A 13491-nucleotide genomic window follows, 5' to 3' on the forward strand; every position below is an offset into this window, starting at 1 on the left:
AGGATCCTCACGTGAACTTAAACTAGTTGCTAATGTAAATGGCCTACCGCTAGGCTACTGCCTCCATACCCATAGACAATAAGCTATTATTGACTTACTCACTATATAAAGAGCTCTGCCCACTGCTCAGGGCAGAGGAAGAGATGGAGGATTACAGACCTGCAGTCTTTTGGATGCAGATGTTAATTCTAGTGCTCAACCTACTGTGGGGAGAGCAAGCCAAGTAATAAACCCTTTCACCCCAAGAACATTCCACTGTCAGTCCTCGGTCTCCCTGAATCCATAGTGAACTTGCTTGAGCTGAAACCCACTGGCAAGACAAATATAAACCTGATTTGAAATAAATTTAGTGTTTAAAGAAGGAAGTATAGGGAATATTAAATGGAAAAAAATTGCAGAAGAGCATTATATACTCATTATATCTACATTAACAATGTGGGTATATATCTATACATTTGTGTATGTAAACACATACACATAAATACAGGTATGTAAACACCTATGACCATAGAGAAAAAGAAATCACAGATAACTGTTAACAGTTACTTTTAAGAAGTTTAGGATTAATACAATAGTGATTGAGAAGCACTAACATAATTAAATTTATCTCAGGCAAGAGGGACTAATTATATATAATTTTATATATACATTTAATTTGAATAAATACATATGATATGTAAAGAGTATGGAAGAAAAAGCTGAACAAACTAAAAATCAACAACTTTAATGACTTTTCTTGGAGTCATCGGCGAAATAAGTTTGCAGGGCAACCTGTCATCTCAGAATCTAGAGAGACAGGAGAGCACTGAAAACCAGATGAGACGGGCCGACCTGGGACAGACTGCTGAAGCCGTGAACTGGTAGGAAGCTAAAACGATGACTGATGAGCCACTAGACACTGGGCATGGACTAGATTTAGACTGAGAAAATTCTAGGGGCTGTAGTCTTAAAGCACCCTCCATACTTAGTGGGCTTTACTTCAGGAACTCCACTAGGTTCTCACTTTGAAAAACTATGAAGAAACATGTGTGTTTCTGGAGAAGGGGAAAACTAACCATGTTGAAATATGCCCAAAGTGTTCTCCATAACAACGGCCTATTCAGCAGGGGAAAAAGACTATACCAGATCCTCATCTGACTTGGGGAAGGGAATTTGCCCAAATCCATTCCCCCTTAGCCTTCCTGTCTCACCTAAGGGGGAAAAAATTCTGAGAAACACTTGTGAAAGTCCCAACATGGTATGAAAGTCCCAAGTGCACTGAAAGACTGAGATTTAATCACAGGATTATAGAACACTACCTTTCTGCCCAGTACCTTACCACATCAACAGAGCTACAGGATAGCAATGATGGATTACAGCTGAAAGAGCTGCAAGGTGCAGAGTCTACTTAGGGAGTCCTTAAGAAATCACAAAAACAACAGGGAAGATAAAAACAAGAACACTAGAGGAAATGAAAGCCTCTGACACTACAGCTGCAGCAAATATGAAACATTCTGACTCCTAGCCAGATTAGCATAAAACCTCACACTGAATGACTACTTATCTTGGTTTCTATTATTGATACATGGTGTATGGCTTTCAATAAAAATTTACAAGGCATACTAAATTTTAAAGTAAGAAAAAAACACAGTTTAAAGACGCAAAAATATAGCACAGATTTTGAAATTTAAAATAATTATTATTACTATTAAAGATTCTAATGAAAGAAGTAGATAACATGCAAGAACAGATGGTAATGTAAGCAGAAAGATGGAAACACTAAGAAGAAAAAAGAAATTCTAGAAATAAAAATGAAACACTGTTAATAGAAATTAATAATGCCTTTGATGGGCTCATGAACAGACTGAATGCAATCAAGGAAAGATTCATTTAGCTGGAAGATATGTTAAAAGAAATTTCCTAAACTGAAATGCAAAGAAAAAAAGTAATGAAAAAATAAAACAGGACAAAACCAAAAAAAAAAAAAAAAATCAGAATATCCAAAAAATTGTGGGGCAATTTTAAAAGGTGTAACATATATGTAACTAGAATACCAGAAAAGAGAACAGAGAGAAATATGAAGTAATAATGGCCAACACTTTTCTAAAATTAATGACAGATACCCTTGAAATTCAGAGAATACCAAACAGGATACACACTATAAAACAACATCTAAGCATATCATATTCAAACTGCTGAAATCCAAACACCATGAGAAATCATCAAAGAAGCCAGAGGGGAAAGATACCTTACCTAGGGAGGAACAAGGATAAGAATTACATCAGAATCCATGAAAACAGAAAAAAAGCAGAGTGAATATTTAGAACACTGGAAGAAATTTTTTGCTTAGACTCCTAAATCCAGTGGAATTATTCTGTAAAAGTGGAAGAGAAGGGGCTCTCTTGTCCCCTCCTGGCGTGAGGCAGGAGCTCTTTCCTCTCACTTTATTTCTAAATAAAAGCCTGTACCTTGCTCTCCTAAAAAAAAAAAAAAAAAGTGGAAGAGAAACAGACTTCCTCACCACTGGACTTGCCTTGCAAAAAATGTCAAAAGAATTTACTCAGGAAGAATAAAAATGATACAGGTCAGGAGCATGGATGCACACAAAGAAAGAGCATCGGATAAGGAATAAATTAATGTAAAATATGACCTACATTTCTTATTCTTAGTTGATCTAATAGATAACACTGTTCAAAATAATAATAGCAACAGTGAATTGGGTCATTACAGCATATGGGAAAGCAGAATGAATGAAAACAATGTTATAAGGGACAGTATACAGGGAATGGAATACTCTATTACACAGTTCCTATTACTAGCTACAAAGTACCTATACTGCCCATGAAGCCACATAGTATTATTTCAATGTTGACTTAGTTATAAATGTATATTGTAAATTTTAGGATACTAAATTTTTTTAAAAAGTAGAAAACTAGACAGTGTAGCACAGAGAAGATAAGTAGGGACTCTGTGGCATCTCACTACACTGATGGACAGTGACTACAATGGGGTATGTGGGGGACTCGATAATAAGGGTGAATGTAGTAACCACATTGTTTTTCTTGTGAAACCTTCATAAGAGTGTATATCAATGATACCTTAATAAAAAAAAAGTAGAAAACTGATATGGTAAGAGAGGAGAGAAAATGGAATCATGCACAACATTCAATGCCAGAGAAAGCAGAAATATGGGAGAAAAAAGGAACAAAGAACAGCATAACAAACAGAAAACAAATAGATACTAATCCTACTATATCAATAATCAATTTAAATGGGAATGATCTAAACATACCAATTTAAGAGTGGATCAAAAAAATAAGACCCACCTATATGTAGTCAAAAAGAAGTCCACTTCAAATATAAGACAAAGGTAAAGTGATGGAGAAAGATCTATCAATCTAACACTAATGAAGGAAACCTGAAGTAGCTATAGTACTTTCAGACAAAGCAGACTTCAAAGGAAAATGATCAGAGATAAGGAGGTGCTGATGTAGTTCTAAAGGGATCAATTCTTCAAGAAGACATAACAGTCTCAAACACTCATGCACCTAACAACAGTGCACAAAATCTGAGGCAAAACTGATAGAAGTGCAAGGAAAAATAAACAAATTCACTGATACTGTTGGAGATGTCAACACTTCCTCTTTTAGTAATGAACAGATCCAGAAGGCAGGAAATTAATAAAGATATAATTGAGCTGAACACTGTTATCAATCAACTTCGTCTGACATTTATAGAATATTTCAACTAACAATAGCAGAATACACATTCTTCTTAAGCTCACAAGGAAGATTCACCAAGATAAACAATTTTCTAGGACATAAAACACACTTGAAGGAATTAAAGACAAAAAACACACAGAAAATATGTTCTCAGACCACAGCAACTTTAAACTACAAGTCAATGACAGAAAAATAGCTGGAAAACCCCCAAATATTTGGAAATTAAACAAGACTAAATAAAATGTTGGTCAAAGAAGTCTCAAGAAAAAGTTTAAAATATTTTGAACTAAATGAAAGTGAAAATACAACTTAGCAAAATTTGTAGGGTGTGACAAAATCAGTGTTGAGTAGGAAATTTATAACATTAAATGAATATTTTAGAAAAGAAGGAAGAGCTAAAATCAATAATCCAAGCTTCCATCTTAGGAAACTGGAGAAAGAAGTTCAATTTATGTCTAAAGGAAGCAAAGAAAAATAAAGAGAAAATCAGACCAGAAATCAGTGAAATAGCAAACAGGAAAACAACCAACAAAAGCAATGAAATCAAACCCTGGTTCTTTGAAAAGATAAAACACATTGAAAAATTTTAAACATTAGCTTTGATGATTTTTACTAGATATACATATAGGAAATCTTTTAGAAAGTAATGTAAGGTGAGCTGTAACAGAAAATAACTCAGTTTTTTGCTTTAACATTTAATTTCCCATTAATATTTTACTGGATTATAAATGGAGTCTCTTGGTTTTATAGTATAGTTGGTCAGGTAGTTAATGGCTTTACAGTAATCTCTTTTCTGGGCCTAAAATTAGGAAATAGCAAATCTTAGGAGAGAGATATTCTTACAATGTCTCAAGTGTCACACACTTTACATTCAGAGTTTTGTGTAAAACAACTATCTCTACTCTTGACTATCCACTTTACAAATATTCCATTTTCTGATTTATTTTCCTGATTTATTTATTTATTATGCTGCTGGGCTTCCCTTTTCCAGCATGCTTTTGGAGTGTTTTCTTCCTATCATCAGTTGATACATGCACAGGAATGAAGTACTGGACAAACTAATTTCAGGAGCTCCTTGAGGGCAAGGTCTACTTAAGATGTCAACATATAACTTTCCATACACTAGGAATGCATTAAACATCTGTACAATGAATATGCACATTTTTTTCTACAAAAAAGCTAACAAGAGACATGTTATGCTGTTTTTAAAGTAAACTATATCTAATTTTGGATTGTCACTTCTTGGAGTTATCCACATCATGATTTCCTTCGGAGAGAACTTAGGATGCCAGGATGGGCCAGTAAAGAAACATACAGACTGGCCCAACAAAGCTGTTAATAAAAAACAACTAAGACAAAAAAACCTCAGCACTGCTCAATCTCCTTACCACCTCCAAACAACACGGGTTCCCAGCTTTATGTGTTAGCCTGTCACACAATCCTCATTCTCATAACTGAAACCTTAACCTATATTCCATGCATTTGTAATTTAAAACCTAAAGAAAGGCTGTATTAAGGTTCAGCACTGCATTTTAAAAGAGAGAAAACTGCAGGGTATCATCAGAATTGCTAAGGGAAGTTTCAAGCATCCTGAAATATTTACAATCTATTAACAATGTTTGTTATATGCTCCCTTAATAAAAATATTTACTCCCAATCACCATAAAACTTAATAATCTATCAAGCATTTCAACATCACATTCAACTGACTTTGTATCTAACTTACATATTCCCAGTTTTACAAGTTAAACTGTAATACTCAAGACAAATTTGCCATTCTGCCAGTGACCTGGACTAAAGAAGTGATCTCTTTAAAACCTCATTGTCCAAGACCCCAAATAGCCAAAGCAATCCTGAGAAGGAAGAACAAAGCTGAGGGAATTATGCTCCCTGACTTCAAGCTCTACTACAAAGCCACAGTAATCAAGACAATTTGGTACTGGCACAAGAACAGACCCATAGACCAATGGAACAGAATAGAGAGCCCAGATATAAACTCACGACTATATGGCCAATTAACATACAATAAAGGAGCCATGGATATACAATGGGGAAATGACAGTCTCTTCAACAACTGGTGTTGGCAAAACTGGACAGTTACCTGTAAAAGAATGAAACTGATTATCGTCTAACTCCACATACAAAAGTAAACTTGAAATGGATCAAAGACCTGAATGTAAGTCATGAAACCATAAAACTCACAGAAGAAAACATAAGGAAAAATCTCTTGAATATAAACATGAGTAACTTATTCCTGAACACATCTCCTCAAGCAAGGGAAACAAAATGAAAAATGAACAAATGGGACTACATCAAACTAAAAAACTTCTGTACAACAAAGGACACAATCAGCAGAACAAAAAGACATCCTACAGTATGGGAGAATATATTTGTAAATAACATACCCAATAAGGAGTTAACATCCAAAATACATAAAGAGCTCACATACCTCAAAAAAAGGAGTTAACATCCAAAATACATAAAGAGCTCACACACCTCAAAAAGCAAATAACTCCATTAAAAAAAGGGCAGAGTATCTGAAAAGACACTTCTCCACAGGAGAAAATCAGATAGCCAATAGGCATATGAAAAGATGCTCCTCACTGCTAATTATCAGAGACATGCAAATCAAAACCACAATGAGATATCACCTCACACCAGTTAGTCCAAAAGACAGGAAACAACAAATGCTGGTGAGGACAGAGAAAGGGGAACCTTCCTACACTGCTGGTGGGAATGAAAATCAGTTCAACCAGCACAGAAAGCAATATGGAGGTTCCTCAAAAAACTAAAAGTAGAAATACCACTTCTAGGAATTTACCCACAGAAAACAAGATTCCTGATTCAAAAAGACATATACACCCCTATGTTTATTACAGTACTATTTACAATAACCAAGATATGGAACCTAAGTGTCCATCAGTAGATGAATGGATAAAGATGTGGTATGTATACACAACAGAACATGATTGAGCCATAAGAAGAAAACAAATCCTACCATTTGCAACAACATGTATGGAGCTAGAGGGTATTATGCTCAGTGAAATAAACCAGAGAAAGACAAGTACCAAATGATTTCACTCATTTGTGGAGTGTAACAACAAAGCAAAACTGAAGGAACAAAAGAGCAGCAGACTCACAGACTCCAAGAAGGGACTCTCGGTTACCAAGGAAGGGGTTGGGGAGGGAAAGGGAAGAGGAATAAGGGGCATTAGAATTGGCACACATAATATAGGTAGATCACACGCAAGGCAGTACAGCATGGAGAAGACCAGCAATGACTATAGTATCTTACTACACTGCTGTGACAGGGACTGCAATGAGGTGTGGGGGGACTTGATAACAATGTTGTTCATGTAAAACCTTCTTAATATGGCTACTAGAAAATTTTAAATAATTACATGTGTGGCCCACATTATATTCCTACTGGACAGAGTTGCTCTAGAAAAACATTTAGAGCTTTTGAGGGACAGAAGTACTTTGAATAACTTCTCTACAGTTTTCTGCTGCCATCTCTTTTACACACTGGTCACTTTTCAGAAGTCTTTAGCACACCCAGAAAAACGGTAACACAAAGTCATCACTGAACTCCTGTAACACAGCAAAATAATATGGACTCTCTAACCATCCTTGTCTTTTGCAGCTGCTGTTTTCCTAAGAAGCTATAGTGCATGCCAGCCAAGAAGGAATGTTTTCAATTACAGCAGTTAAAACTTGTGGTGGATTATTTTCCCATATAGAACAACAAGGCCATAGAGCACTAAGATTGTTTTGACTAAACCTTTGGAGAAGGTGTCCACATGAAAGGGCAGAGAAGAAAAAGAATTATAGGTGATCCTGGAGAAAGCCAGAAAATGAGCTGTGTAGAACTGTTTAAAGAAGACTCCTAAAGTGGTCTAGTTCATGGGGCAATTGTTAAATCACAAATGTGAGCTCTGGATCTATCTTCAGGGTACTCCCACTTGCACATGTTGAGCATGTATTAACTGGGTATTTGCCTTTAATCACTAGCATCACTGGGTGTCACAGCTGATAAATTTGGATTCCTGTATATCTCAGGCAACAGATTTATCAAGAGCAGTGCTGTTCAATACAGTTACCAGTAGCCACACATATGGCTACAGAGAAGTTCAACTGCAGCTAGTGCAATGGAGAAGCTGAATTTAAAATTTCATGTAAGTTAAATTTAAATTAACCATGTATGGCTGGTGGCTGCTATATTCGCCAGAGAAATCTAGAGCCTTGCTTCAAGTGTGGCATGCAGAGCAGGAGCATCGGGACCCTCTGGGAGTCTGTTAGAAATGCAACCCCTAAAATACATGTCTCAGGGCAACAAGATTGCCAGGTGATTTTTATGCGCATTAAATTTTGGAGAGCACTTATCTTGAGTAAGAGGTCTCATTTGAATACAATGAAGCAAGAAAAACGATCTAATGAGTTAGCATATATACATGTGTATGCATGTGTGTCTGTGTGTGTATACATACTTTTCCCCTTTCCTTCATCGGGAGACAGTGGCCATACTTTTTCCTCAGATTTTCCAAGGAGCTCATGATCTAAAACAGAGTTTTATCCTACAGGAATGCAGCCCCATAAAGTGGGAAAGTGATTTCACTGAACAAAAAAAAGCCTGAACAGTGATCATTTGCCACACAAGTGCAAGCGCTCTCCTCAGTCTAGGAAAGACAGAGGCTGGCTGCCCATTGCAGCCACAGCCTGAACCTTGGTGGGGTTGCCGCATGGCACACACTCTCCTAGCTTGTTGTTACGTTTCAGTATACCACATACCCATACCAGTACAGACTGGTAGTATAATGTACAGTAGATAAGTGTAACATTTATATGTATAGTCTGTCTTTTATCATACATACACATCCTTATTTTTTAGTGCAGAATTGGCCATGAAATGAATTCCAGGGCAAATACTGTAACAATACCAGTTTGTGCTATTTTGTCTGCTTGCAACAACTGGTGAAATTTTAAGTACTAATGTGCTATTGCAGCTGCTACCAATTTCTTGCTGGATTCTGGAATCAACCAGGAAATTTTGTCTTGTTATTATTTATGACATGAAATTATGAATAAAAACAGCTGATACCATGAGCCTGATTACTTAGCTTACTTTCCCATTAGTAAATAGCATGGGTTTTACATCATAATGAAAAGTGATGATCCTTTAATTTTTTTAGGCAATAACTTAGGAAACAAGATCAGGATAAGGCTGCTTTCAGGCTTTGTAAATTTGCCTCAGAGGAACTTAGCCCTTTGTTAACAATAACAAGATGTCCCAGCATCTATGCTAAGGCAATGATTTACTCAAAGTTGACTAGTTGTAGATTTAGATGGTATGGCACCACGTTTCAAAATGGTTCTAAGAATCTACCATGAATCATTGTTTTCCCACTGGTACTTAGGAAGAAACATGCACAAACTGGTAGCGGGCTAAAGAAGCCAGGAGAATTAACTCATTACAGAGGGTCTTGAGTATTTCCCGAATGAAGAAAACCTAAGTCAGGCCTCTTGTGGTTTTTTTATTATGTGAATTTATAAATGCAGACCTACAGAATGTGCTTGAAATAGGCAGAGTTAGGTTTCCTCAACAAAGACTTCTCCCACTAAGCAGTCTCATGAAGGAGAATAACTTGCTGGTACTGGAATGCACAAACAGACCAATATATATTTAATACATTTGGCCTTTGGAGGACAAAAGATTCTTTAGAAACTAGCCCCCAGGAAGGGTAATTTACCATAGATTCCTAACCCTTTAATTTTGTAGGGTGATGGATGTCATTAAAATACGAGGATTGAGAAGCAGTTCTCAATCTTGTCTCCACTGCCAGATCAAGGACAAATGGCAATCACACACTCGTGGTGTGATGTCCCTGGTAGGGTTCCCCATCTCTTTTCTCCACAAGAAAGCACGTGGGAAGGCAAGTGAGTGGTGCTGTTTAAGAAGAGCTTTGTCAAGAATAACCAGTCTAACTCAGTCAATTAGTCAGTTTGATATCCTATTCTTTTATTCTCATCATCTCTCACACCTGATTGTGACATACTTTTGTGTCACCATTATTTCTGAGGATCCCTCATTCACTTAGTTCTGTGTGTCTGGTCTGGGCCAAGAATCTCATTTTCAGTTTTAGATACTTATTTAACATAACCAGTGGAAAGGAATTTTAAAAAATATTTATTACATTTGGTTCTAGAAGTGATAGAAAATAAAAATTGGTACAATTATGTCACATGCCATTGGTCCTTTCTCATCAGGGAACAGTTTATGCAATGCCAGACAGAAATGACCCAGCCACAGGTGACAAAGGGAAATGATGCGAATAGGAGGAGCCCTTATAAATTTCTGAAGTTTCCTTCTCTGCTATCATTTATTTTGGGGCAAATACCAGTCCAATGGGAAGAGTTCTGAACATAAAAGGCACCTAGGGTAAAAACTAGACCTTAACTAAAAATAGCTGCACATGTTTACATCAAGAAAAAAGGCCCTATCAACGCAACTGTCCTGCAATGCAATGCTAATCTATAAATGGAAAAGCTACTGTAACTAAAAAAATTCTAGAAACACCTACCTGAAAATGGTGCACGAGCTACAAAATGGCAATCACTTTTAGGTTTCTAAACCTGTAGATGTTTGTCCTCATTTAAATTAGCACAAACGCCATATTTATATTCATAGGTCTGTGTGTGGGGATGTTCTATTATTTAACTTTAGTCAAGATTTGTTTTGCTGCATTTTCTCTTAAACACATTGTTATGTCCTCCACTCATGGATGTGTGAAAAATTCCTGTTGTCTTTCAGGAATATAGCAAAACCTAAAGCTGCCATTTTAAACCAAAGATCTTTTTAATTAGTATAAAGCCAGTAAAGCTGACATTTTGCTATGACTTAAGCACCTGAAATATACTGACCAATTTATATTCTCTGAGCTAGAATTAGGATCCTCCGAATTTGTATATGTGTACAAATACTGCAAATTAAGCTAATAAAAACATGAAAAAATACAAATAATGTTTTACTACAAAGATCAAAAACCCACATATGCGTCTCTGCTAAGAGAAAAATGAACAGGAAGCCAGCAAACACGTGTCTGTATTTTCTAATCTGGGGACAAAGGACTCAGCGGAGCCAGGTGGTATTCAGCTGGGTCTGGTTCTTGATGCTGGTATCCATTTTTAGCACTTCACGAATGGCCATGGTAGCATAGGTAGAAGGAGGAAGAGAAAAATCCATCTTCAGAGCTCTGTATTTGCCTTCTGCCAGGCAAGAAAGAAGGTAACAGTCAGAAAAGTGAGGTAGCTGCAGACAGACTGAGCAAGTCATATAATCTCTATACAAATAAAAGCGCCTTTCCGCGGCCTTCTACTTCCCATGAGGCATTGGAGAATGAGACATGGAAATGAGAGATCTGTGAGTGTACCATCCCACTAAATCTGTATGGTAATTCTACTGGAACCCTCACAGAAAAGGCAGATGACAGGAGAGTGCAGGAGAGAAACAAACATGAAATTTAAAAAAGAGAGAGTACAGGGTGACAAAAGACGAAGGAATAGCAACAAGAGTTTGACAATGAGAATGCAAATTTAATGTTTTACACTCTCTTCTGGGATTGTAACTCACCTTCATTGGCTCTCTGCAGGGGAAGGGAGGAAAGAGTCAATCACCTAATATCACAACTTTCTATAATGTTCATTCATTTTCAGTGGGACTGACTGTTTTAAAAATCACTGACCTCCAGTTGTATATAATTATGAAAGTAAGATGACAAAACACAAACAACCATAGCATAGATGGGAGGTGGTGGTGATCGTTGTTTTGTGTTTTCATTTATGATTTTGTTTCAACGTTGGCACAGAACTGATGGCTGTGTGAACTTACCAGAAGCAAAAACTGGTGGTGGCTTCCCCTCTAGCTTGTCCACATCTGTGCTGAAGAGTGGAATTTTGAGGTCATCATATGTAACGACTTCCCTTCAAAACATGTAAGGAAAGAGAAGTGTGAATGTAAACTTCCATAAAAGGCACTAAAAGTTGCTCATCACCATACAGTTAGCAAGGAAAACACATAGGCTTATTATAAATAATTCTCAGTGGGACTATTCAATTACAGAACAGGGCCAGACTTTATCAGTAAGTACTATCTTTATATTATGATATGGCAAGGATGGTATCAGTCCATAAGGAGGACATAAAATGTTTCCCAGGGATGGAAATTCATTTTATATGTAATTGATAAGTAGCAAAACTTTACTTTGCACAGTTATGACTGAATTAATCGTTTATTTTTTCTCCAGCGTGGTTATCCCTACGGACAATGCTGTGTTACTCACGTGGAACTGCTCTCCTGAGTGTAGAAAGCTAAGGGGAACTCCACAATCCAGACAAGAAGAGGGAAGAGACAGGGAAAGGAGGAGAGAATCTCCTGGCCATGGGCAAATGGCTCAGGATTTAATTTTTTAAATTATCAAATAAAGCTTTATATAATACCAGGTATTAAAGTATTTTAAAACGGGTTAATGCAAGTACCTTTTTCTCTCTAGAAAAAATGACAGTTAAACAACCAGATCAGTGTTTGGAATTCAGTTAATTCTGAGTAAGGCAAATGCAGGGATAGCTCTGTAAGCACATCTCAAATTTTAGAAATGGAAAAATCTCTGCACATCTCTTCAATAATTTTAATGTCAATACAACATAAACTAAGCCATTTTCATTGTATGTTTCCATTCATTTATTTTCTGAGGATTTGAAAAATAGCAAGTAGTAGCAGTAAGGATAATAGTAATAATGGCAACAATAAGTAACGCGTGTATGCCAGATTGTTAAGTACTGAAAAAATATGTATGTGATTCAAAAGCTTAAAATCACAATAACGCTCCAGACTATTACTCACCAGCTGACATTCTGAGGACGAATAATGATCTTTCGGTAAGCCCCTGACAAGGAATAATCTCGAATTTTATGTCTCATGTTGTCAATATCAAGATTGTCTGCTGTGAGCATTTCCCTGTAAGCTTCACTAACTATATAAAACACAAAAAGTTAGTTGGAATGCAGCACATGAGCAAGTTACCTCAAACTAGACTACAAGCAGAGTAACATATACTTTCAGTTCAATCACCCTAAGAAAATTAGTGACACTAATTTACAATCCAGCCTGTTCTCTGGAACCAAAACATAGTGACTTATTAACTAAGGACTAGGAGTCTGTAGCCTAAGTTTGGTCAACTTCTAAGTTACCTTTGCAACCAGCCACACTATCTAGGTGTAAGGTTCCCAAGCTGGCTACAAAAGGCCATTTCATCAGAAGTTACTAAACCACAATTTACATGTCCTCACAATTAGTAGAGACCATACACTGAGGCCTCAAACACTTTCTGGAAGAAGGCAGTTATAAATAAATGTATAAAATTAAGAGACCTGGGAAGGCCGTCTGGCTTAGCCTCACACCTGACATGCCATCTTTTTTATGTAACACCCAACAGAGACATGCCTCTTCGTGAGGCATGCAATTAAGAGGAAGGAAAGTCCTTCCTCTTCTAAGCTGAAATCTGTCTCCTTATAACCTCTACTGACTGTTTTGGAGCATGGCAGACTACTTCTCTCTTCCACGTGTTCAGAAGTATTGGACCTTTAAGCCTTATCTTCTCTAGGCCAAACAATGGTTCCGTCAACTGTTCCTCCTTCAACTTTTCTGTATTTCCCACCAAACCTCGATATATTGGGCTTGGGGTGACAGGCTTAGGCTCAACTATAAATCTAGATATTTTTATGTAGACTACAATCT

General features: G+C 36.8%; 1 protein-coding gene across 5 annotated transcripts in view; it reads right to left on the reverse strand.

The window, feature by feature from the left end:
* PUS7 (pseudouridine synthase 7) overlaps nt 1-13491 on the reverse strand; it is a 123829-nt gene that overhangs the window by 24934 nt on the left and 85404 nt on the right. For 3 of the 5 annotated variants that reach the window (XR_012132373.1, XR_012132374.1, XM_073239002.1), the window contains exons 14-15: nt 12598-12727; nt 11587-11678 (exon numbers count right to left, since the gene is read on the reverse strand). Coding sequence is in view for 3 of the 5 variants with exons in the window: in XM_073239002.1 (XP_073095103.1) it covers nt 11587-11678; nt 12598-12727 (222 nt within the window). In the remaining 2 variants the exon portion in view is untranslated. Of the gene's footprint in view, nt 1-9696; nt 10965-11586; nt 11679-12597; nt 12728-13491 lie in introns of those variants that run through there. The other 2 variants (XM_037003588.2, XM_073239003.1) reach the window with 1 other exon arrangement.

The sequence above is a fragment of the Manis javanica genome, chromosome 6 (genome assembly GCF_040802235.1).
Source record: "Manis javanica isolate MJ-LG chromosome 6, MJ_LKY, whole genome shotgun sequence".
In the NCBI taxonomy this organism is placed as follows: domain Eukaryota; kingdom Metazoa; phylum Chordata; class Mammalia; order Pholidota; family Manidae; genus Manis; species Manis javanica.